Source organism: Zonotrichia leucophrys, chromosome 18 (genome assembly GCF_028769735.1).
Source record: "Zonotrichia leucophrys gambelii isolate GWCS_2022_RI chromosome 18, RI_Zleu_2.0, whole genome shotgun sequence".
NCBI classification, from domain to species: domain Eukaryota; kingdom Metazoa; phylum Chordata; class Aves; order Passeriformes; family Passerellidae; genus Zonotrichia; species Zonotrichia leucophrys.
This window is the reverse complement of record NC_088187.1, coordinates 11,766,811-11,790,167: the sequence shown is the minus strand read 5'-3', so window position 1 is coordinate 11,790,167 and position 23,357 is coordinate 11,766,811. Positions and strand designations below refer to the sequence as shown.

Sequence of the window (23,357 nt, the reverse complement as noted above, 5' to 3'; positions counted from 1 at the left end):
GGAATGGGGCACAGAGACACTGGTCAGGGGCTGCACCCACTGGGAATGGGGCACAGAGACACTGGTCAGGGGGCTGCACCCACTAGGACTGGGGCTGGGGGCAGCTGGGTGCCCCATGGCACTGCACAGAGAGGTGTGGGGCACACAGGGAGCTGGTGCCAGTGCCACTGCGCATGCAACAGCCTCATTCCCATTCCCCAGGGGCCTTCACAAACATTAACCTTAAAAAATTAAATTTCCAGAGAAGAGACTGTCACCTCCCCGCTCGCTTTAATGAGGTGTCACGTTAGATAAATCCTTCAGTGCCCGCCTGAAATATCGCCGCTGGCTGCTCAGACACGGAGGTTAAACGCGGGCGTAAGGAACTGAGGCTGTAAATCCTGTGTGGCACCAGCCCTGCAAGGGCTGGCAGGGGCACAGGGCTGGGCACAGGATCCTGTGTGCTGTGTGCCACCCAGACTGCTCTGCAGAAGCTGTGCTGGGTTCATGCTCTTGCTGCTGCCCAGGGGAAGGGGTTGGGGTGGGGCAGAGCCCACCAGGGACCCGTGTGATGCCCCCTGTGCTGGCATGGGGTCCCTGTCACAGCCCAGCCCTGGGCACAGAGTCACTTACGTAGATCTCAGCTCCGTAGAACCCATCCTGGTAGACGACCCTGGAAACGAGGCAGAGGCATCAGAGCCTGGTAAGAGCCCCGGGGTGAGGGCACTGAACAGGGCAAGGAGTGGCTGTCCAGGCCCCAAAGGCACCTCTGGGCTGGGATTCCGGGCAGGGACTTGGGCACAAGCAGAGGGCAGGGCAGGAGGTTCCCAAAGCAGGATCTCTGCTGGGGGCAGCCAAGCAGCCACAGATGGCCATGGATGTGTCTGTGACCAACGCCACCCCAGCTGGGTTTCCATTAAACCACCCGTCCTGGCTGGAATAGCGCCTGGTGCCTTGGTGGGCAGGAGGCTGCTGAGCATGCGGCTCACCCAGGGCAGCAGAGTGGGGCTGGGGCAGAGCCTGTGGCCAGGCAGGAGCCGCAGGAGCTGCAGGGGCAGAGCCTGTGGCCAGGCAGGTGCTGCAGGAGCTGCAGCCCGTTCCTGACGGGCCTGGCAGTGCCAGCACAGCCGCAGGAGCTGCAGCCCGTTCCTGACGGGCCTGGCAGTGCCAGCACAGCCCCGGGCGGCGTGGCAGCCCTGTCCCCCCCAGCAGCCCCCGGTACTCACGCGCCGTAGGCGGGGATGGGCGGCGGCGGCGGCGCGGCACGGAAGGTGTTGTACACGGCACGGCCCCGGCCCCGCAGGTGCGCCCCTCGGTAGGCCACGGCCGTCCCCGTGGCGGGGTACGGGAACCCCGTTACTGCAGGAGGCAGGGACACCTGTGGGCTGTGCACAGCAGGAGCACACAGCCCACACCGGGCACCTGTGGCACAGCCCACCCTGTCCCCTCAGGTCCCGTGGGGATGCTGGGCAAGGGATGGGATGGGATACAGGATACAGGATACAGGATACAGGATAGGATAGGATAGGATAGGATAGGATAGGATAGGATAGGATAGGATAGGATAGGATAGGATAGGATAGGATAGGATAGGAGGAACTGTCCAGACAGGTGTGAAGTACAGGGAGAGGGGCCAGGGGCTGCTCACAGGGCAGAGCTGAGGTTTGGGGAGAACCCACAGCAGGTACTGCTGCAGCCCGACCTTACCTGCGTAGAATTCGGGGCCATAGACTGCTCCCACCACCGGGTTCAGCTTCCAGCCTGTGGGCAGGGAGAGCTGGTGAGGACAGGGCACTCTCCATGGTGCCCTGAGGGGCAGCAGCCCCATCCCAGGCAGGGGGAGGGCATGGGGGCTGCACTCCTGCACTGGGCAGGAGCAGCTGCTCTCCCATTTGCCCGCAGTGTGGAGGGCACTCACTGCCAGAGCTGCACAGCAGCCAGGCAGTGCCGGTGCCCAGGGGTGCCCCTGCCTGCTGCAGCCCTGCTCCCCAGACACCGGCCTTACCGTTGGTGTAGGGGTTGGCCACCTTCTTGTTGGTCATGACTCGGGCCGTGGCGTTGTTCACCTGCGGAGAGAGGGACGGGCTCAGTGCCTGAGGACGTGGAGCTGGCCAGGCTGGGTCCAGGGCCCGCTCGGCTGCAGCCAGCTCCCCTTGCTGCTGCTGCTGCTGCTGCTGCTGCTTTGGGTGCTGGAGCAGAGGATGCAGTGCACCAGAGACACGAGACACGGCTCTGCCCGCAGCACCCGCTGTGCACAGCCCTGCCCGCGCCTCCAGCAGCCCAGGCCTCCATCCCCAGCTGTGAGCGTGGCTCAGGCTGCTGGCTGGTGCCCCCAGAGCTGCGGTGCCATGCTCAGGCTGAGCCCAACATGCTGCCCCTGAGCTCCTGCCCAGTTTTGTTGGATGATGTTTTCCATGGGGCATTGCTGTGCCCTGCCAGGCTCCCTCTCTGCCGTCAGCACTGCTGGGGACATTCTGTCCCACTCCCTCTGCCATGTGCCTCCCTGTTCCCCACCACTCGCCAGCCACCAGCGGGGAGCTGCTGGCACACGGGCAGAGCCTGATCCTGTGCTAAGCCTGGAGAAACCAAAGCCTGCGGGGCTGGGCAGCTGCTGGCACTGCAGGTGCGGAGCTGCGGGTGGATGCTCCCTCCCAGCACAGAGCAGGGGGGTGGCATGCGGGGCAGAGCCCCAGAGCTCCCTGCAGAGCCTGGGGCGGGCACGGGGCTCTGCCAGCCTGGTCTGTGCCAGCAGAATGCAGCCCCAGCTGGCACCCAGCTCTCCGTGCAGCCGGGAGGGTCCTCTGGGCCCGACACTCCTTGTGCCAGGCGCCGACCTTCCCGCAGACATGCTCCCACCGTGCCACATTCAGGGACACATGCACGCGCTGGGCACAGCCCCCTGGGCACCCGGGGCTGCCCCAAGCACCCCCAGCCCGGGCAGGGGACACGCACACGCAGGCATGGCACGGCACTAGCACACTTATCTGAGCACCTCAATCTTCCGGCCCTCTACGATGGTGCCATTCAGCTTCTCCCGTGCCCGGTCGGCATCTGTGCTAGTTTCAAAAGTTACAAACCCAAAACCCTGTGAGCAGAGGAGAAAAGGAGAAAGAAAGAGACAGAGAGAGACAGAGAGAGGGTGTGGGGACAGAGAGAGAGAGGGGGTGAATCAGGAGAGCTGGCGCAGGAGGTGAGGCTGCCACAGTGCAGAGATGAAGAGCCCGGGCTGGGGTCCCCGGGGGTCCCGGCTGAGGCCCCAGAATCGCCCACGAGATGGGAGAAGAGTCTGGGAGAGGGGCACAGAAAGCGGGGAAGATACAACAGAGACATCCAGACACAGAGGGACACGAGCTGCCCGTGGTGGGACACAGCGAGCCCTCTCCTCCCTCCAGTGCAGGGTGCAGGGACCTGCACCACCTCCCCAGCTGGCACCAACGGGGCACGGCATGCCAGGCTCCCACGGGACAGGAGAGGAGGGCAGAGCAGGTTACAGCACTGCTGGGCAACCTGGCTCCACTGGCACCCTCCCCGGGACTGGCTGTATGCTGCTGGCCATGGGCATCACCCACCTTGGAGCCCCGCTCATTGAAAATGATCTCCACGTCCAGGATTTTCCCAAATTGCTGCAAGTGGAGAGAACAGAGGGGTGAGTGCCTGCAAAGCCGCTGGCCCTGCACCCAGAGCTGCTGGCACGGGGCTCTGTGCAGGGATGGGCAGAGCGCTGCCTTGGGGCCAGACCTGGGCACCCCCGGGGTCATGCAGGGAAAGCCCTTGTCCCTCCCATGGCTCCCACTCTGACACGGCTTGGGGAGGGTCATCCGAAATTTCATTAACTAACACTGCTCTGAGTCCTAATGAGGGCTGGGAAGGGGACAGCGGAGGGGGACAAGGGCTCTGTGTCACCCCCTGCTCCTCACACAGGGCTGGGCAGGATGTGCCTTGGGAGGCGACAGTGCCAGGGGTGTTTGTGCAGCACTGAGCAGGGGCGTGATGGAGGGAGCTGTACTCACCCCAAACATTTGCCGCAGGTCGGGGTCCCGGAACCGAAAGGGAATGTTGGAGACGTGTAACCTCTTGGGCTGCTGCTTGTCTGTGGTGTCTGAGGAGTGTAGCTGCTGGCTGTCTGTCTGTGCCGCCTCGTCCGTCTGCTGGGGAGGCACCGCTGCCATCAGCCCCCGGCCCCAGCGGGTGTCCCTGCCCTGTGCCTGGCCCTGCCTGCCCACGGACACCCTGTGCTCCCCCCGTTCTGGGCAGCACCCACGGGTGTCCCTCCTCCTGCTGGGGCTGTGGGGATGCAGATGCTGCACCCGGGGCCGTGTGGGAGGACTGCAAAGCGCAGAGCTCAGCACCTCGCTGGTGCTGCATTCCAGCGCTGTAATTGCCACCATCTCCTAGAGCAGAGCCAAGCGAGGGGATTACGAGTGATGAGAAACGATGGGGGGCTCTGAGGGGGAGTGATGGATGGCAGGAACACCCAGCCTGGTACCCTGTGGGACTTGGGCCAGGCAGCACCACTGCCCCAGGGCCCTCCTGGCAGCTCTGGCACTGCCCTGGACCCCTGCAGCAGGACTGCCCCAGCACCCCCGGTACCCCTGGCACTGCCCCGTGCCCCCACAGCCCCAGCCCCCTCAGTGCCTCACCGGTACCGTCTGCGTCCCTGCTATGGACTGCGTGCTGGCGTCGCTGCCCGCCGGCTCGGGGTGGCTCTGTGCTGGTGTGTAGAGGCTCATGGCGTGCTCCGGGACCGTGCTCTGCCCCGAGTAGTCCTGCGTGGGGTGCGGGTGCGGCGGGGCGAACTCTGCGGGGATCCCGTTCTGGGGGGGCGGGGGGTACTGGGCGGGGGGGTAGGGCTGGGCCATGGCGTCCGGCGGGGCCGTGGCGTCCTGGTTACCCTGCCGAGAGAGCGGGGCATGCCCCTGAGTGCCGGCACTGCCCTAGGATGGCAGCCGAGAGAGCGGGGCATGCCCCTGAGTGCCGGCACTGCCCTAGGATGGCAGCCGAGAGAGCAGGGCATGCCCCTGAGTGCCGGCACACCGGGGCTGGCACTGCCCTAGGATGGCAGCCGAGAGAGCAGGGCATGCCCCTGAGTGCCGGCACTGCCCTAGGATGGGACGCCCTATGATCCGGATGGCAGCCGAGAGAGCAGGGCATGCCCCTGAGTGCCGGCACACCGGGGCTGGCACTGCCCTAGGATGGCAGCCGAGAGAGTGGGGCATGCCCCTGAGTGTTGGCACCTGGGCTGCCACTGCCACAGGATGGGGCTCTGATCTCCACCCCACTGCCCCCCAGCCTCTGGTGTCTCCCCCCAGCCCTGGGCTGTCTCTGTGCTGTGCTGGCTTTGGGGTCACGTTGCCAGCAGCTGAACCCCATCCTATCCCGCTCCCATGCCCTGCCTGCCCACTGTGCTGGCCTTGGGTAGGAGAACAGAGGCCTCCGTGTGGGGTGTAACTCCTGGAGCTGGCACATCCCTCTCCTTGGGAAGGGAGCCCAGCCCAGGGCAAAGCAGAGCCGGGCCAGCAGCACCGTGCTGGGAGCTGCACAGCACCAGCCCCGGCTGGGCAGCTGGGAGGGGCCCAGGGAGGGATGCTGATGGCCCCTCGGCAAACCCCAGACAGGGATCAATTAACTGCTAAATATTTAATTAGGCCCTTTGCTGTAACGCAGCTGGCGTGGCCGCCTTGTTTAAACGGGGTGAGCTGCACCCACACCAAGGCACAAGGGGTTTGCGAGGGGCTGGGAGGGCAGCGTGCTCTGCACACCCACCCACCGCCTGTCCATCCTCACCACAGCCTCAGCCTGTCGCCCTCGCAGAGGGGGGTGGCACGGCTGCAGCCCCCAGGGGCAGTGCCAGGGCCGGGGGCAGCGCCCGCAGCCCCTCGGATGTTCACACCGCGCTGCAGCAGCCCCGGCCTGTGAAACCCAGCTGTGGCTCAGCCCGCACAGACAAGCTCCTTAATTGCATGTGTGTGTGACCGATTTATGTCGGGGAGGGATGGCGGGGTGGCCGGGGATGCGCTGGCAGCTGCGGGAGGCAGCAGAGCCCACGGGGACACGCGGAGCCCCAGCGGGAGCAGCCCCGCCGCAGCTCTATCTGCAAGTCATCCATCGGCAGCCCCGGCACCGCCTGCCCGCGCTGACTCAGCTGCTGGGACGCGCCAGCCCCACGCACCTGCCCGTGTGGGCCGGGGCTGCCAGGCTGCAGAGCCCAGCCCCGGGACGGCCCTGCCCCGGGACGGGCACCGGGAGCTGCCCACGCCGCCCCTGCCCACGGCCCAGGTGCTGTTCCACCTGGCAGGACAGAGACTCCATCCTGTGCTCACCTGGGTCTCGGCACACAGCTGTTCTCCAGGGAGCTGACAGACACTGACAGTCCCTATGGCACTGTCCCAGTGCCTGCTGCCTCCCCAGTGCCCTGTGCCCATCCCTCCCCGCCTGATCCTGGTGCCCTGTGTCATCATGATATTTTATGAAAAATCCCTTTGCCAGGATTTTTCATAAAATATCATGGTGACAACCGCGTGCCTGTCCCTCCTGCCTGATCCTGGCCCCCTGTGCCCATCCCTCCCTGCCTGATCCTGGCACCCTGTGCCCATCCCTTCCAGCCTGCACGGGCAGAACCAGGAGCAGCCCACATCCCTCCTGCCTGTGCTGCCCTGGATGCGCCCCTGCTGTCACTGCAGCCAGGATCAGCCACCAACACGCTGACCAGGGTGTCAGCAGGGACTGTCCCCCCGTGCCAGCCCCTCGTCAGGCTGTCCCAGCAGCCCCGTCTGTATCAGTTATTAACTGGGGCTGTCGCAGTGCCTGTCAGCCCGGGCACTATTTCATTCAGGGACCATTAGGCTCCCCTGGTTGCTGCTCGTGGCGCTGGAGCTGCGGGTGCTGCAGAGACACAGATGCACAAACCCACAGATCCAGGGCTTCCAGCACCTCCTGTCTGCTCCCAGGGCCTGGCTACCCCATGGGGACAGAGCTGCTCGGCCAGGGCTGCTGTGGTGAGGGTGCCATGGGCAGGGAACGCTGACAGGCCTGGCTGCGTGCTGCCCACGGACACCACACTGCTCAGCTCACACCCCACGCTGCCCATGGCACTGCAACAGCCCCATCCCGGGCAGCCCCAGCACTGAGGGTGCCATGGGCAGGGAACGCTGACAGGCCTGGCTGTGCCACGGACACCATGGCTGCCCATGCACACCACACTGCCCAGCTCACACCCCACACTGCCTGCCCCACTGGAACAGCCCCATCCCCGGCAGCCTCTGAGGGTCCCTCTGCCCCTCCCAGGAGGGGGCTGGAGCCCCTTCTGGGGTGTCCCCCTGCACTGAGCACCCAGAGGGTCCCAGCGACCCACCCGTGCACCCAGAGAACCCCAGCTCGGAGCGCCTGGCCATGCAGGGAGCCTGGGGCACAGTGCTGGCCTGTGGGTGCCAGGGACAGGGCTCTGAGAGACACCCCCAGCTCTGCCAGCACCGAGCCCGCCTGGGGCACAGGGATGCTCCCACATGGTGCTTTTGACATTTGCAGTAAAAGAGATTCTGGTCCTTAACAGCCCTTGGGCTCATTCAAAACGAGACAGATCAGTGCCCTGAGCCTGCAGCAAAGCTGGCAGCACAGGGGGCACAAGCAGTACCTGGCACCTCTGCTGCCCACCTGCTCGGGCAGGTACCTGCAGGACAGTGGCACAGCCCTGAGCTCAAACACCACTGCCCCAGGGATGTCCCAGAGGCTGGGACAAGGAGCCCAAGTTCCCACGTGTCCCCTGTGCGGTGTCCCCTGCCCCGTGTCCCTGCCTGGTGTCCCCTGTGCAGTGTCCACAGTGTCCCCTGCCCTGCCCACAGCTCAGCCTTGCACCACCAGCCCTGCGCAGCGGCTGCCGCAGCAGGCAGGGGGTAGATATCATCTTTAGCTGATTAAATGTCCCTCATTAACGAGTTTCTTTAATTAATGAAGTTTTTTTGTTTGCTCCACTTGCTTCCTCCCGCCCCACTCTGCCTCCTCAGCACAATCCATGCCATTTCCTTTCCAGTCATTTAGCGTGGGGCTGGTTCCTGCCGACGCCGCAGTTCGGTGATGGTGCCTGGCAGCCCGGGGCTGACAGCGCCGATTCCCACTTGTGCTCCTTTCTAAGGAAACAGCGCCAGGAGCCCCGGATGCACAGGGTCAGAGCAATCACCTGAGTGCTAAGGATGGGGCAGCTGCCAGCCACGAGCGCTTACAAAGGGCCACCAAACCTGGGCTGTGACAGACGTGGTGCCAGCCCGGTGTGACAGTGCCACCCAGGAGGGCCTGGGCTTAGGGGCAGCATCTGTCCCCTCCTGCTGCCATGGACGTGCCAGCTTCCTCCAAGCCTCACGGCCACCCTGCTGCCTCAGCCTGACCCCAGTCCCATCTCCAGCCCAGGGCAACTCCCACCAGCCAACTCTGCCCACAGCTCTGCCCCAGCTGTGCTGCACAGTGCTGATGGTGCAGGGGTGGCACAGCACAGCATGGCCTGGTCACGGCATGGCACTGCCCAACCATGGCATAGCACTGCCAGTCACAGCACGGCATGGCCTAGTCACAGCATGGCACTGCCCAGTTATGGCACCTGTGCCATGCAGGCACCCCGTGCCCAGCAGGACTCACTCACAGCATGACAGACACAGCTCCCCCTCGGCCCCTGCCCATGCTAATGACTGTCAACACGGAACACAGAACGCGGAGGGGAGGAAAATTACTCCCTGAAAAGGAACTGACTGATCCCTGTCATTTCTCACAAAACCACTGACCTGTAAATATTTCATTAGCCCCAGAGCTGTGCCATCCATACAAAGCAGTGCCCGGCGCTGTGCAGGCTCCTGGCTGCGGGCAGGGGGCTCAGGGAGCCCCGGCAGGGACCAGCCCTGCCCCTGCCCACCCAGGGGATGCCAGGAGCCAGTGGTGGTCCCTTACCCCCAGAGTGGGGTCACAGAGGGCTGGGCTGGGGACGACGGGGATGCCAGGAGCTTGTGGTGGGTCCCTTACACCCAGAGTGGGGACACAGTGATCCCACAGAGGGCTGGGGGGCAGGATGGGGATGGAGCCTGTGCAGGAAGCAGGGAAGGGGCTGCAGGGACAGCAGCAGCTGCTGCACTCAATGTCTGCATTAGGGAGGGTGAGAGGTGGGTGATGGCATCTGCCAGGGATGCTGCGGGAGGAAAGGAGAGCTCCAGTGGGCAGGCAGCACCTGAGGGGGAGGAGGAGGAGGAGGAGGAGGAGGAGGGGAAGCAGAGCAGCCTGTTGGCATGGGAAACACCATTTTCCTGGGCTGGCACACATTTCCCACACTCTGCACCCCCTGCCCTGCTCCTGCCCGTGTCCCCAGCTCACAGACGCTGCTGTGCCCCTGCCCTGGCAGCCTGGGGAGCACAGGCAGGCGATGGCATGCCCAGGAGTGGCGATGGCACGGGACGTTGGCCCAGGCACACGGCAGCACGCGTGTCCCTGTCACCTCGCACGGGCACAGGGGGCACGGTCCGGCCCCGCTCCCGGCTCTGCCAGCTGGAAACTTCGGAGCGGAGGCTTCATGAAATATTCATGAAGTAAATGGTGCAATTTCATCTGCATTCAGCCAACTTCATGTATATTTCAGAGTATTATGAAATGATAATGTTGTGTAACCAAGGCGAGCCGGGGGTGCTGGGGGGGGGCTCCCGGCCACCCCCGCCCACACCGGGACGGACCGACGGACACGGCAGCGCCGGGACGGACACGGTGGGGCAGGAACGGACAGAGCTCCGGGATGCTCAGCCCTGCTCAGCCCTCTGGTCCCCCCGACACAGCCCGACATCGCCACGGGACCGGCTCACCTGGTGCCAGCGGTGCCTGGGCACAGCTGCAGGGGCACCAGTCCCTTGGTGGCATCCCCGGCACAGCTCTGCCCCCGGGCACACTCGGTGTTCGCAGCCTGGGCTGGGATTCCCAGCAATGCTCGGTCCCCAGTGGTCACCACAAGGCTGTGACAGGTGGCACAGGAGGCACAAACCAGGCTGCAGAGCCCAGGGTGGGCTGGAGCTGACCTAGAACCCCCTGAGCTCTGCGGGCAGCAGTGCCAGATGCAGATACCCACACATGGCACGGCACGGCACGGCATGGCATGGCATGGCATGGCGAGCACTCTGCTGCTCCTGCAGGCCTGGGGCAGCTGCTGGGCTCCCCTGGAAAGGGCTGGGGCTCCAGAACCCTCCCGTGGGGCTGCCAGAGCCCACCTGGCCTGACACCTCCCACACCCCACAGCAGCTCCCCGGCCACTGCTAGTCCCACACCTGCCCCACACCTCCCACACCCCACAGCAGCGCCCCTGCCAGCCCCACACCTGGCCCACAGGGCGCCAGGAACCCAGCTGAACACTGGTCCTGCACCTGCAGAGCACAGGCACTGACCCTGTCACTGTCACCCTGTCACCATGCTGGGGCACTGGCACAGCTGCGGGTGGCACCTGTGAGCCCTGTGGCACTGTCACCAGGGACCTGTGGTGCCTGGACAGCTGGTGGGACGCAGGGCCCTCTGCTATGGCACCAGGGCTAATTTTTCCTCTAATTACATATTCAGCACTCTTAGGAAAAGAATTTTCTTAATTTGCATTCTATTTGTTCAATTGGACTGAGAAGCAGCGCTATAATAAAATGAAATTTGTAACAATCGTGCGGTTAAATTAGTTAAATGGAGAGGAAGGAGCTGTGGAAAATTGACCCCTCGATCTCCTACAGACTAATCAGACATTTGAACCGGGCTGTGCTAACAGAACCCCCGGGCTGTGCGGCACAGAGCAGGGGAAAGCGGAGATGGCCCGAGGGAAGGGCTGGGAACGGCGGGTGTGCCACCTGGGGGGACATCAGAGGGGACATCAGAGGGGACATCCCGGCTCCTGGGGCTGGAACAGCGCGTGTGTCACCTGGTGGTGTCAGAGGGGACATCCCTGCTCCATTCTGATGGATGGGATAGCTTTGGCAGCGAGTGTGCCAGGCACAGCGCTGGGGCCATGCCCTCTATGGCACTGCCACTGCCAGGGCCTGGCCACTGGGTCCTTGCATTGGCCACTGTCCCCAGCAGCTCCTGGACACACACCATGTCCCTGCTGGACACACACCATGTCCCTTTCCACCAGAGGGGACCACAGGGCCATGGGCACACATGCCTGGCAGCGTGAGCAGCTCTGAGTGGGGACAGCAGGACACACGGACAGGGATGGCACCCATGCCAGGCCTCCCGTGGGTGGAGGGCTCTGCAGCAGGTACAACGTAATTAGCCTCAATATTTATCTTGTTGTTCGTCTTTTCTGTTTTTTCTTGTAAAAGAAAAGGAGGAAAAGACGAGTTTCTCATTTGCAAGTTAATTAGTCTAATTACCTCTAATTAAGGGCTCCCCACACAATGCAGATCACAAATAAGCTGCCACTGTCGCCTGCTCCCACTCCTTTCTCCCCAGTTTGGATTTTCCACGGGAGCTGTTGAAGGCTGTGCTGAGAGCCCGGCTGTGGATCCTGGCTGGGCACACAGGGCTGGTGTGGGAGCAGCCCTGAGCCTGGCAGTGCCCACAGCACCATGGTGCCACCACAACCCTTCCCCTGCTCCAGGAGTGAGGGGCACGCTGCTCACACTGCTCCCTGCTGGCCCCTGCAATGCCAAGGCAGGTGCTGCAGCCTAAAGCCCTGCCAGGGCTGCCCACGGGCACTGGAGGGGGGATCCTGCAGCTCCCAGAGCCCCCAGACCGGGGTTCCCATCCCAGAGCTCCATCCCACAGCTCCATCCCAGAGCTCCAGCCCAGAGCTCCAGCCCAGAGCTCCATCCCAGAGCTCCATCCCACAGCTCCAGCCCAGAGCTCCATCCCACAGCTCCATCCCACAGCTCCAGCCCAGCTCCATCCCAGAGCTCCCATCCCAGAGCTCCAGCCCAGAGCTCCATCCCAGAGCTCCATCCCACAGCCCCATTCCAGAGCTCCCAGCCCAGAGCTCCCATCCCACCGCTCCCAGCCTGCTCAAAGGCATTGTCACATCACTGTGTCAGTGGCCACGGCATGGCCAGGACTGCACAGCCCCTGACCCCACGCTGCTGGGCTCACACCAGCACTGGAAGATCCAGCTCCTTGCTGGGACATTCAGTTCTCCTGTGCCCAGGCACCCTTCCCAGCCTTCCCAGCACTGGCACAGCTCCCCAAGCCCTCCCAGCACCCAGGCCCACAGCTGCCTACAAAATCCAGCAGCACTGAAGTGACCAATGCCCTTCCTGGAGGGGCTACGGTGCCCCTTGGTGCCCCTGGCTCCTCCATGGCAGCCCACCATGCCACAGACACAGTGTCCCCACAGAGGAGCCCCAATCCCCGTGGGGACAGCAGCCAAGGGACCCTGGGGCTCCTGGAGGTGCCCAGCTGAGCGCCCAGCGCCCTGCCAGCCCTGGCTGCACACACAGCCACGCTCCAAAGCACCTTGCCGTGTGGATGGTGGCCCCTGAGCGGGGGCAGCCCCAGGGCCAGGGTGTGCAGCTGCTGGAACTGCTGGGGGGGGCCTGCACCCGCTCTGCTAATTAGCCTGTCCTTGTTACACCCCCCCTCCGACTGCATGTGATGCTTTAAGGAATGACAGATACTAAATCTAATTTAATCTACTCATTCACCCATCACTATAGCGTAAAAATAGGAATATACCTATAAAAAGAGCATTGCCAGGCAGTGTGGGCCAAAATCACAGCTATTGTGGGAAAAGCAGCTTTGCAAAGCTAAAATTAATGTCAGTGTTTTCAGTATGGAAGAACCCAAAGCAGAAAACATGTTTTGGGGGCTCTAGGGCCTGTGCTCACGGGCAGGGCAGCTGGCACAGCCTGGGCAGAGCAGGAGCTGCCGTGCTGGCTCTCACAGCCCTGCGAGGCACGGGCAGGGGGACAAACCCGGTTTGAAACGCGCCCGCTGCTGAAACCGCTCGGAATAGACCCGCTCCCTAAAAATACACCACGCTAAAGCTGGCAGCAGCCCTTCTGGAAAGGAATTTTCCAAGCAGGGTTTGCAGAGGCTGTTTCCCAGCGCTGCTCAGCCAGGGCTCCTGTGCGGGTGTGCCTGGGAGCAGGGGATGTTCCCAGCCAGGAGCACCCCAGGGACAGCACTGAGCCAGGAGCACCCCAGGGACAGCACTGCATCGCCTCACACACCTGGCTGTCAGCCTGGGCTGGGCTCACACCCGCACGGGGCTGCAGCAGGGCTGTGCAGGGCTCAGCAATGATGCTGAGCCTCAGGGTCTGCCCTGGGTCAGCACCGAGCCCTGTCCTGCAGCCATCACTGCTCACCCACAACAGCAGAGATGTGTTCTGAGCAGTGGCTGAATCCTTGTTAACCAAACTAAGCCACCAGAGGGTCCTTGCACACCCAGACCCTCGCTGAGCCAGAGCCAAATGTCCCTGCAAGCCCCAGGGAAGGATGCAGCGTTCCCTCTGGGCCAGGCTGCTCTGCTGCAGACCTGCACCCACCCTGCCCTGGCCCTGCCCTCCAGAACTCGTGCCCGTGGAGCAGGGCAGTGCCAGGGGCAGTTCTGGGCACGGTGTGGCTGCACAGCCCAGAATGCCACAGACCCACAGCTCCTGTGGCCAGGCCAGGGTGGCCACATGGGGGAAATGGAGCAGAGTGAGCTGAGAGGCACCACAGCTCCTGCAAGAGCCACTGGCACTGCTGAGCCCTCCCTGGCGCTGGAAGAGCTGAAGTTTTGCTGAGAGCTTCATTACTTGGTCATCCCTTGAAATGCCAGCCCAGCTGCAAACGCTGGGGCTGGAGCCACAGAGCATCCTCAGGCACAGGCTCCTGGCAGGGAGAGCCCTGTCTGCAGGGCATGAGGGCACTCACTGCATGCAGATCCTGGCATTACCCAGCTCCTGACCAACCGGCCAGCCCCAGACTCAGTCCTGGTCACTGGCTCAGGCACCACCATGGGACACCTCCTTACAAACCCACAAAGGGTTTGGACAGGGACCTGTAACCCAGGGGGTCACAACCAAGTCCCCCCAGAGCCCATGGCACAGCCAACTCAGGGAAAGTCAGGTGAAATGAACCCTCTCAGGTGCACAGAGGTGAGCCAGGCCAGCTGGCAGAGCCGCTCTGGGGTGGGCACGTGCCCCAGGCAGAGGCAGCATTGCTCCCTGTGGGCTCCTGGGGTGCAGGTGGCACAGGTGGGCAGCCTAAAATCCAGAGCAAACCCAGAGCTAAAGCAGGAGCCAGGCACAGCCACTGAGGGGCCCATCAGCCACGCATGGCCCATGCCCCTGCCCCAGTGATGGTCTCCAGTGATGTCCCTGTCCCTGACACCTTGCTGTGACACACACTGGGAACACCTGTCCCCAGGTGCTGGGTGCAGAACCTCAGCTCAGCATAAACCCCAGGAAGGGGACGGAGATTTTCACCTCCATCGTGCTCATCAGCCGGGTGAAAATCCAACTCCAGATCCTGTAACAAAACCGTCCTCCTGGCTCACAAGTCCAGAGCTGCTGCCAAGGAGCAGGAGGCTGCTGGGAGAGCAGGGAGGAAGAGATGCGGAACACCACGGTCAAAGCAAAGCAGGCAGGGTGATGGGAGAACCGGGGGCTGCCAGGGGCAGAGCTGCACGCCCAGGGAAGTTCCTGCCTCCCAGGGACCTGCAGCTCCTCTCTCCCAGCCCTGCAGGCCCTGGGAGCACTGCTGGGCCGTGCTGTCACTGCCACTGCTGCCAGAGCCAGGCCAAGCCCTGCCAGAGCGCTCCACAGGGCAAAGGGGAGCACAGCTGAGCCCAGAGTGTGGCCAGGGACAGGGGATCCCAGCTGGAGAGAGACATCCCCCATGCTGCAGACAGGGCCTTGCCCCTCCAGAGCATCCTTGTGCTCCTTCCTAGGGACAGAAACCATCGCCGGGACAGGTGGGGGCTCGGGGACAGGTTTGCTCAGTGTCAGTGTGCAGCAGCCACAGTGCAGCTCTGGGAAGGGTGAAACCCAGCTCAGCCCTGGCTGTCCCCGGGCTCTGGGTGCAATAAACCCTGGCCCTGCCTCGGCAGCCCTGCCGCAGCCCCCGTGCCCACGGCCAGCACCGGTATGGGAGAGACACCTGGGCCTCGCCATGCCCACCACCCCTGGCCACGCTCTGGCCACGACCCCGCTCGGACACCGGCCACAGACACCCCAGGGAGCCAGCACTCCTCGGCCTCCCCGCCGGGGTGAGGGTTGTTGGTTGGCACCCGCGTGCCCGTCCTCGCCGCTGGCTGAACCGCGCCGGCCACGCCGAGTGCAGCGAGGATGCCATGAATTTTTAAACTCCTGAAAGCACAAATGGAGCGGTTTGCCTGGCTGGCAGACGGGATTTCCGACGCAGCACAGAGGCATTTGAGGAAGATGCTGCCTCTCCAAGCCGCGCTTCCCCTGGGATGGTGGGCCCAGAAACCCGGCAGTCAGGGTCCAGCACAGGAACCAGGGCAGCCCTGGGGGACAGCGGAACCTTGGCCCAGGTGAAGGACCAAACTGACAACCTCAGCAGCCTCTGTTTGGGCTGGCAAACCCTAGCCTGGCACCCGCCTGGCACCACGTGCCCCCAGTCCCTCTGCAGCACCTCCAGCGACAGCGGGACAGCCAATGCCCGGCCGTGGGCACACACACACAGTGCACACACGTGTGCACACATGAGCTCATCACTTCCCTTCTGCTCAGGCCGCGCAGGAGCCTCGTTCCTCACCGAGCATCCATCATCGCGAGGCAGGAGCGCTGGAGCCGCGCCGGCGGCCCTGCCCTGCCCTGCCCTGCCCTGCCCTGCCCTGCCCGCTGCCCTGGCCCTGCTCCCCCTGGGCAAACCGAGAGACCCCAAAGCTGCGGCCGAGCACCAACAGCATCCCTGGCTGCCGGAGGCTGCGAGAAGCTGCCACGCTCTTACCCTCTGCCGAGAGGGAACCAGCCACAAACACGTGCGAACCGGAAAGCAAAAAAATCCCCTGGAGAGGGTGGCTTACCTGTTGGAGGTAGAGGAAGGCTGGAGGACAGGGGAGAGAGTGAGGAAGCATGCCTGAGTTGGAGACAAGGAGGCAGCCCGAGTTAGCCATGGAGCACAGCATGTGTCGACAGGTAGCCGTGGAGCTGCTCGCGGGTCCGTCCTCTTCCGCACACCGCTATCCACCGCTATCCTCGTCTTCCCGGCTGGCCCCTCGGGCTCTCCCCTGCTCGCCGTCCCTCCCGACCCCTCGGCGCTAGTTAGGAGGGTTCATCTGCGGCAGGCCGGCCGCGCCGCCGCCGGAGCAGCGCCTGGCTCTTCACTTCGGGGCCATTAGACACTGGCACTGAGCGCACGGTCTGCAAAGGGTGTGCGTGAGCCAGAGCGGAGCGGGAGAGAAAGGAAGGGGAGGAGGAAGGAGAGAGGGCTCGGGAGCGAAATAAAAGGGGTGGGAGTTGGAGGAGGAGGGGGAGTCCCCTGTGCATTCAGACATCAAACAGAGCTCTGTATAAAATGAAGAGAATCCGTAATGACATGAGAACAGCTGATCCCGCACTTAACCCCTCCGCCGCCGCCGCGCTGCAGATGGCTTCCCCGCCGGCCCGGCCGCCCGGCCGCACGCTGGGGAGGCAGCGGGGCAGGATGGGCCGGGCGGGCCGGGCCGGCTCCCTCCCGGCCAGCAAGGCTCTTACCGGGGTTCCGGCGCTGCAGCCGGTGCCGCGGAGCCGTGCGGGGCGGGCGGCGGGGCTGCCGGGGATCCCCCGTGCGCACCCCGCCCGCCGCACACGTGCGCTCCGCCGCGCTCCCGCTGCGAGCCGCCGGCGCTCCGGGCCGGGGAACCGTGCGGCAGCCCCGGCTCCGCCTCCCGGAGCCACCGGGGCCATCGGGGCCACCGGAGCCACGGCCCCGCACGGCCCCGCGGCCGCGGGCAGCCCGCAGCGGGCCGCGCCTCACCGCTGCCCGCATGCCCCGGGCACCACTGCCCAGCCCTGCCAAGGTGTGGGAGCCCAGGGAGCCCCCGCCTGCCTGCCCGTCCCCCTGGCACGGAGGGCTGCGGGGACCCCTGCCCCTTAGGGTGACACGGGGACCCCTGCCCCCTGCGGGGATCCCTGCCCCTTGGGGTGACACAGGGACCCCTGCCCCTTGCGGGGATCCCTGCCCCTTGGCACAGCCCTTCCCTGCGCTGCCCCTAGGTGACCAGGGACCCCTGTCCCCAGCGGATCCCGCCCCTGGGGTGCACAGGGTCTGTCCCTTGGGGTGGGTGACTTGGGGTTCCCACGGCCCTGCGCTCCCAGAGCATACCCTCTCCCAGATCCGCCGCTGGCCACAGGTCAGCCAGCAGGACCTCCGTGAGGTGCCTGGCGTTAGGGCCCTGGGTGTGCCCTGGTCCGTCCCACTCCACCATCCCAGCCTGCTGGGAGCCCCGGCCAGTGCCCCTGGGCCGTCTCCTGGTGCCACCGTCCCACTCCACCATGGCCCGCTGCGCGGAGGGTGCCAGGTGGCTGGCATTGTGCTGGGGCATGGAGGAAACGAAACCTGGGCTCGGCTCGGCTTCCGTCTCGGCCAAATGGGATGCACAAAGGCAGGGCTGTGCCAGCAGCTGCTGATGCTCCGTCCCTGCCGGAGCCTCCAGCACACGACCAGCCGTTTGGAGCTGGGATTTTCCACAGTATCCCCAGGCACAGTGACATGCTGCAGTGTCCTGGTACACTCGCAGTGCTACGGCTCCTGCTGCAGACACTCCAGAGCAGCAGCGTGTGTGGCACGGCCGGCCCGGAGGCACAGGGAGAGCCTGCTGCAAGCAGCTCTGCAAGAGCCACCCTGAGAAAGACGTGTGTGGGGCCAAGGGGGTGCCAGTCCCTCCCAGCAGGCCCTGACACTGGGGGAATGCACTCCAAGGGGACTGCAGGGACCCAGACTGGGGAGGGGATGCCAGGCCCGGGGGAGGCTTTGTCACCACCACCACCCTGTGGAACCGGGCACCAAAAAGGTCCAGCAGTGACATCTGCTGCCAACAGCATCCCCAGGCACTGCTCCCCGTGGGTGCCCACCACAGCTGCTCCCCCTCCAGCTCCAAGGACCAGGACAGATGCCGTGGCCCCGTTGGCACACCGTGATGCTCACACCTCACTCTCCTGCTGGTGCCCAGCTTCCCTTCCCTCCCATGCCATGCCCTCTGTGCGCTCCAGCACCAGGGAAGGATGTGGGACAGCTCTGAAAGGACAAATGTGTCCCTGCACAGCCCTTGGTGCAGCTGAGGGGAGAGGGGCTCCCCCAGGAACCCCCCCAGACCCCGTGCAGGGCAGGGGCACCCCGAGCAGGCAGCTCCAAAGGGCCTGGGCCGCTCTGGCTGCGCTGCAGCTCTGGAGGTGACAACGGCAGGGCATGCCTGGCACGGAGGCCTTGCGGTGCCCAACCAAGCGCACCACGTGAGGCAGGAGCGGCTCCAGGATGAGGTAATGTGCCCATCCTCCCCTGCGCCGCTCCGGCCAGGGTGACTCAAAGGCATTCCTGGCCGTGCTGGCACTGCCCTGAGCCAGCAGCACAACGGGCACAGCTCTGGGAGCTGAGGAGAGCTGGAGTCTCCTCTCCCCCTTCTCCTGCCATCCCCGAGGCGTGCCCGGCCGCAGAGATGTCCCTCTGCAGCGGGGACACTGATGGGCAGGGTGGCACCCTGTCAGCTCACAGGGACACCTTGCTGGCACCACCTCACCCTGCTGCTCCCGGTGACGCCGTGCCACAGTGCCAGCCAGCAGTGGTGGCACCAGGGCTGTGCCCGCCCCGCAGAGCCGCAGCCCCCGAGGAGCCCCTCCGAAACTGAAGCCTCCTGGAAGGAAAGTTTATTTATCTGTTTAATTAAGATGTGTTCACCAGGCGCACAGACCCCATTCCATCTGTCTCACTTACAGCCGTGTCCCAGTAAAATTAAACCTAATAAATATCAGCAGAGGGAAAGCAAAGGGCACGTGTGAGATATACGATCAAAGGCTGAAGTTGCACAGGGCTGCAGTTCTCAGCACATCTCTCTCTGCCCTTCGGGGCCGGGCTGGCACTGCGCTCCCCCGCTCAGGATGGGGCTGCCTTTCCCTCAAATCAGCACAATTCCCAGTTTTTTATTTATTTTAAATGAACCCTTCAGGGCTCCTTGGTTTTGTTTTCTGGAAGAGGGAGAACAACACGGCACCAGGACAGGAGTGGCCTTGGCCACTGTTCCAGTGCCGGGGCCAAGGGACAGAGCCTGCACTGGGAGCACTGGTGGGCACACACCCAGACCCCCGAGGGAAGCTGGCAGGGACAGCACAGCCCATCTGGCTGCTCCAGGCACCGGGATGGACGCGCTGCACAGTGCAGAGCTGCCGGGAGGGGCCCGAGGCAGCCAGAGCGGTGCCATCCTCTCCTTGGGAAAGGGCAGAAAGCTCAGGCCTGCTCCAAGGGACACCCTGGGACATCTGGGAGCTTCATCCACGAGGAACGAGCCCAGGGGTCTGCCCGGAGCCCCCAGCCCCACTGAGCACAGCTGTGGCACATCCAGGTGCCAGGGCCCTGCACCCAGCCCTGGGCACCTGTCAGAGCTGCTGCCCAGCTCCGTGCCCAGATTCCCACCCACAGGATGCAGTGGAATTCCAACACCTGGCAGCACTGGGAGCCCCGTGCTTCCTCTCCCAGCAGAGAGGACGATGCCATGATGCCATGATGCCATGATGCCATGTCCTGGACCTGCTGAGGGGCACAGCACACAGCCACGGGGGCACTGGGTGTCCCGGGGGCTGCTGGTGCTTGGTGGGACCCCCTGGTCCCTGCAGCACTCCCCACAGGGCAAAGCTGGGTGCTGGCACTCCTGAGAGCTGCCAGGGAGCTGCAGATCAGGCAGGACACGGCCTCTGCCTCAGGGCCATCGAGGCTGCGCTGGGACATCAGGTGCTCCAGCCCCGGGGTCACCCTGTGAGGGCAGTGCTGGCAGCCCACAGCACCCAGGGACACCAGCACCAGCCTAATCCTCTCCTGCCACCCACTCAAAATGCCCCCAAGCCAAGGCATTCATTAATTAGAAGCTCATTAGTAGTTATTCGAAGACATCAAGCAATTAGACGAAGGCACTGACAGATCAGAGCTGCTGTGTGACAAGGAGCATCCATCCCATGGCAAGGAAGGTCCCACGTCCCCAGCACCACAGGGATGGTCCCTGCCCCAAGCTGGGGCAGCGAGAAGGGGCTGACAAGCCCCCCTGGCACCCTGTTAAACCTCCATCTGTCCCTGCTCCTTCCTCCTCCTCCTGCTGCTCTCAGAGGTCACTGGAGACACTCTGAGCGCCTGCTCTGAATCCCAGAGATGGAGCACCAGGTATGGCCTCCCCAGGTGAGGAGGGGGCTGTGACCGAACCCAAGAAATGCACCCTCTGAACTGGCAGCCCTGTGCCCCACAGGGGGGCTTCAGCAGCAGCCCCAGGTGCCAGCACAGGGCACACCATAGGAGGGGTCCGAGCCACCCCAGGTGCCAGCACATGGCAAACGATAGGAGGGGTCCGAGCCACCCTGGGATGGGTCAGGGGTCCTGCACACAAACCTCAGCCACCCCTGGCACCGGGGCCTGGCCCTGGGGATGGGTCTGGGGTCCTGCTCACCAGCCCTGCTGCCCCTGGCTTGGCAGGCAGGCAGTGCTGCTCCCCTCAGGCTCAGTCTCTGTCCTCCAGGGGCACAGCTGGAAGGAGCAGGGGGACCACCAGCGCAGAGCCAGGCGGGGAGGGAGGGAATGAATAAGGATAAGGGAAGCACAGGAGTGAGGGGGGCAGCAGATGGGTCTCGGGGGCCCAGCTGGCTCTGACATCCACAGCCCCATAATCACATTCAGAGCAGCACCAGGCTGGAGGCAGCTCTCCTCCAGCACGGCAATAAACGAGAGCAACACTCTCAATAATTCAGCGCCAGGAGAGGGTGATAAAGCAGCAGAGGCACCACTGCAGGCAGCTGGGGCGGGGGGCTCCCTGCTCCCTCCTATATCTCCGTGATCCAAACCCTTTCCCCTCTCTCTGTGTCCTGTAAATGCAGCCCCAGCTGCTACTTGGGGTGCCCCCAGCCCTGCCAGAGCCCCCAGCCCTGCAGTATGGGACAGACAGACAGACAGACAGAGGGGCCCAGTGCAGCAGAATGAAACCCCTCCATCACCAGCAGACAGACTGGGCAGGGGCAGCAGCAGGGGCACCTCCCCAGCTCTGACCAGCTCCATCCCACCCTCTCCTTCTACAGCCACACCAACAGAGCCCCTGTGCCGAGCCCAAAGCTCCCACCCAGAGCGGGCAGGAGCTGCAGGACCCCCACCCTGCTGCCCTCCCCTCCTGCAGACACAGCCAGGGCCACAGCAGATCCTGCAGCCCAGGGCTGACCCCTGCCCTCCCACCCACACACAGCAGGGCACTGGGAGGGGCAAAGCCCCCTCCTCAATGGGGAGTGAACCACTGAGACACCAGCAGGCACAGGGTCCCCAGCCCACAGCACAGCCCAGCACAGCACAGCCTTCCTCCCGTCCATCCTCTCACCCTGCATGCCCATCCTGGCTCCCTGCACACCCTGCTCCCACCCAGCCTTCCTGCTCCTCCCGGCAGCTCTTTTTCCACATTTCCCACAGGATCTCAGGTCCCTTCCAGAGCACAATCCCCCCAGCAGGTCACCTCCATCCTTGTCCTGTGTGTGCCAAGGATGGGAGTGTTCCCTTTCACAGCCCTGCAAGCGAGCAGCTCCTGCAGCACAGTGCCACTGCCCCTGGCACCCCCTGGTCCCACTGGCACCCCCAGGCCCTGCCAGGGCCCAGAGCCCTGGGGACACCGTGAGCTGTGGTGACCCTCCCAGAACCCTGGGGACAAACATCTCCTGGGTGAGCACCTGCCACAGAACGGGGCCCCTGCCACCCCACACACGCAGGTTTGGATGCAGGAGGGACCCCGGGAGCTGCTCTGTGCCCCCAGCCCCATCCCTGAGCCCCAGGCCCTGCCCTGCCCATGCCAAGCCCCCTGCCAGCCCCACACACTCAGGTTTGGATGCAGGAGGGACCCCGGGAGCAGCCAGGGCGGAGCCAAGGCAGCCCCTGGCTGGGACCCCAACCCTCTGTACCTTTTACTGGGCCCAGCTCCTCCCGCGGCGCTCGCACGGGGCGCTCTGGAAAACACAGGCAAGGGGAGGAAGAGTTAAAATCAATGCTCATCATCATCATCATCACTAACCTGTCACAGTCAGTGCTGCCTGCCCATGTCTGCTCAGTGCTGGGATGTGAGCTGGATGTCAGTGACATTCCCTGGGCCCTGGGGAGCCTGTGCTGGCCAGGCCAGGGGCTCAGCCCAGGGCAGCCAAGCAGCATCAGCACCTGCCACCCTGGTTTTTTAAGATTTTCTAAGCCTTCTGATGCTTACATTCTTGTAATGAACTTTCTCACATGCTTTGTGTAAATAACCTATTGTTTTGCATTCTTTTATGGAGGAGGAGAAATTTGATGGGCTGTTGGTTTGTCCATTGGAGAGGTGGCACTGTCACCCTCCAATCCACTGTCACTTTTGGAGATCTGTAAGTGTTAGAGTCAAAAAATAAACCTCCCCTTTTTACCTTGGAAACAGCAGCGTGTCTGTGTCGTGTTATTTCATGTCTTACGGTGACAAGCACCCAGCAGCACCATGCCCGGGGTGGGGGGCACAGGATCCCCCCCCTCAGCTCCACCAGTGCACCTGGAACCCAACCCAGCTCCCACAGAGCAGGGGTCCCTTCCTGGGCCCCAGAGCCCTGCAGGCACAGCCCCACACACCCCACAGGGCACAGCTGCCGTCCAGTGCTGGCTGCACATCTGGGTCGCTGCATCCCAAGCCCTCAGCCCAGAGCAGCAGCACAGGGACACAGAGGAGCAGCCCCTGCAGCACGCTGCTGCTCTCCTGGCTCTGGGCACTTCTTGGAAATTAAGCCAAATTTCAAAGAAAACTTCCTGAAAGCTGCACTTCAACTAATTGGCTTTTGCAGCGTGGCCAAGGCAAACATTCATCAATCATGTTAGACCCTCAGAATAATGAGAATGGCTGATACATCCCAGGAGTGGCTAAAGAGTGAGGGGGGCTGTGTGTGCCTGTTGCTGTGCTTTGGAGGCCGGCAGGGGCTGGGTCCCACCTGCCCAGCAGCTCTGGAGCTGCTCAGCCCCCAGTGCAGGGCCAGCGGCCCCAGGTGAGGGTCCCGAGGGGGGTTCAGGACCCTGGGGGTGCCTGGGGGCTGCTCTGAGCCCACACTGGCCCCAGCAGCACCCAGCCCAGGGACGGTCTGACGGCTTAGGAAGCACAGACACTGCTCCCAGGCACTCTGTTAGCAAACACGGCTCTCAGGCACGCAGCAGGATAATCAATTATGGTAATTCCTGCCTCAATGAATCAGATTCATGGAGGAGTACAGCTCATTAGGCTGGTGCTGACTTCC

General features: G+C 63.9%; 1 protein-coding gene across 11 annotated transcripts in view; it reads right to left on the bottom strand.

The window, feature by feature from the left end:
* The window catches only part of RBFOX3 (RNA binding fox-1 homolog 3), a 121,573-nt gene that overhangs the window by 3,650 nt on the left and 94,566 nt on the right, over positions 1–23,357 (bottom strand). For 5 of the 11 annotated variants that reach the window (XM_064728935.1, XM_064728937.1, XM_064728934.1 and 2 more), the window contains 10 exons: positions 22,023–22,067; positions 15,941–16,277; positions 4,620–4,871; positions 3,990–4,127; positions 3,549–3,602; positions 2,972–3,064; positions 1,985–2,045; positions 1,687–1,740; positions 1,206–1,338; positions 613–652 (listed from right to left, as the gene is read on the bottom strand). In XM_064728935.1, the coding sequence (XP_064585005.1) occupies positions 613–652; positions 1,206–1,338; positions 1,687–1,740; positions 1,985–2,045; positions 2,972–3,064; positions 3,549–3,602; positions 3,990–4,127; positions 4,620–4,871; positions 15,941–16,042 (927 nt within the window). In that variant the 5' untranslated portion in view covers positions 16,043–16,277; positions 22,023–22,067. Of the gene's footprint in view, positions 1–612; positions 653–1,205; positions 1,339–1,686; positions 1,741–1,984; positions 2,046–2,971; positions 3,065–3,548; positions 3,603–3,989; positions 4,128–4,619; positions 4,872–15,940; positions 16,278–22,022; positions 22,068–22,132; positions 22,294–23,357 lie in introns of those variants that run through there. The other 6 variants (XM_064728940.1, XM_064728931.1, XM_064728932.1 and 3 more) reach the window with 6 other exon arrangements.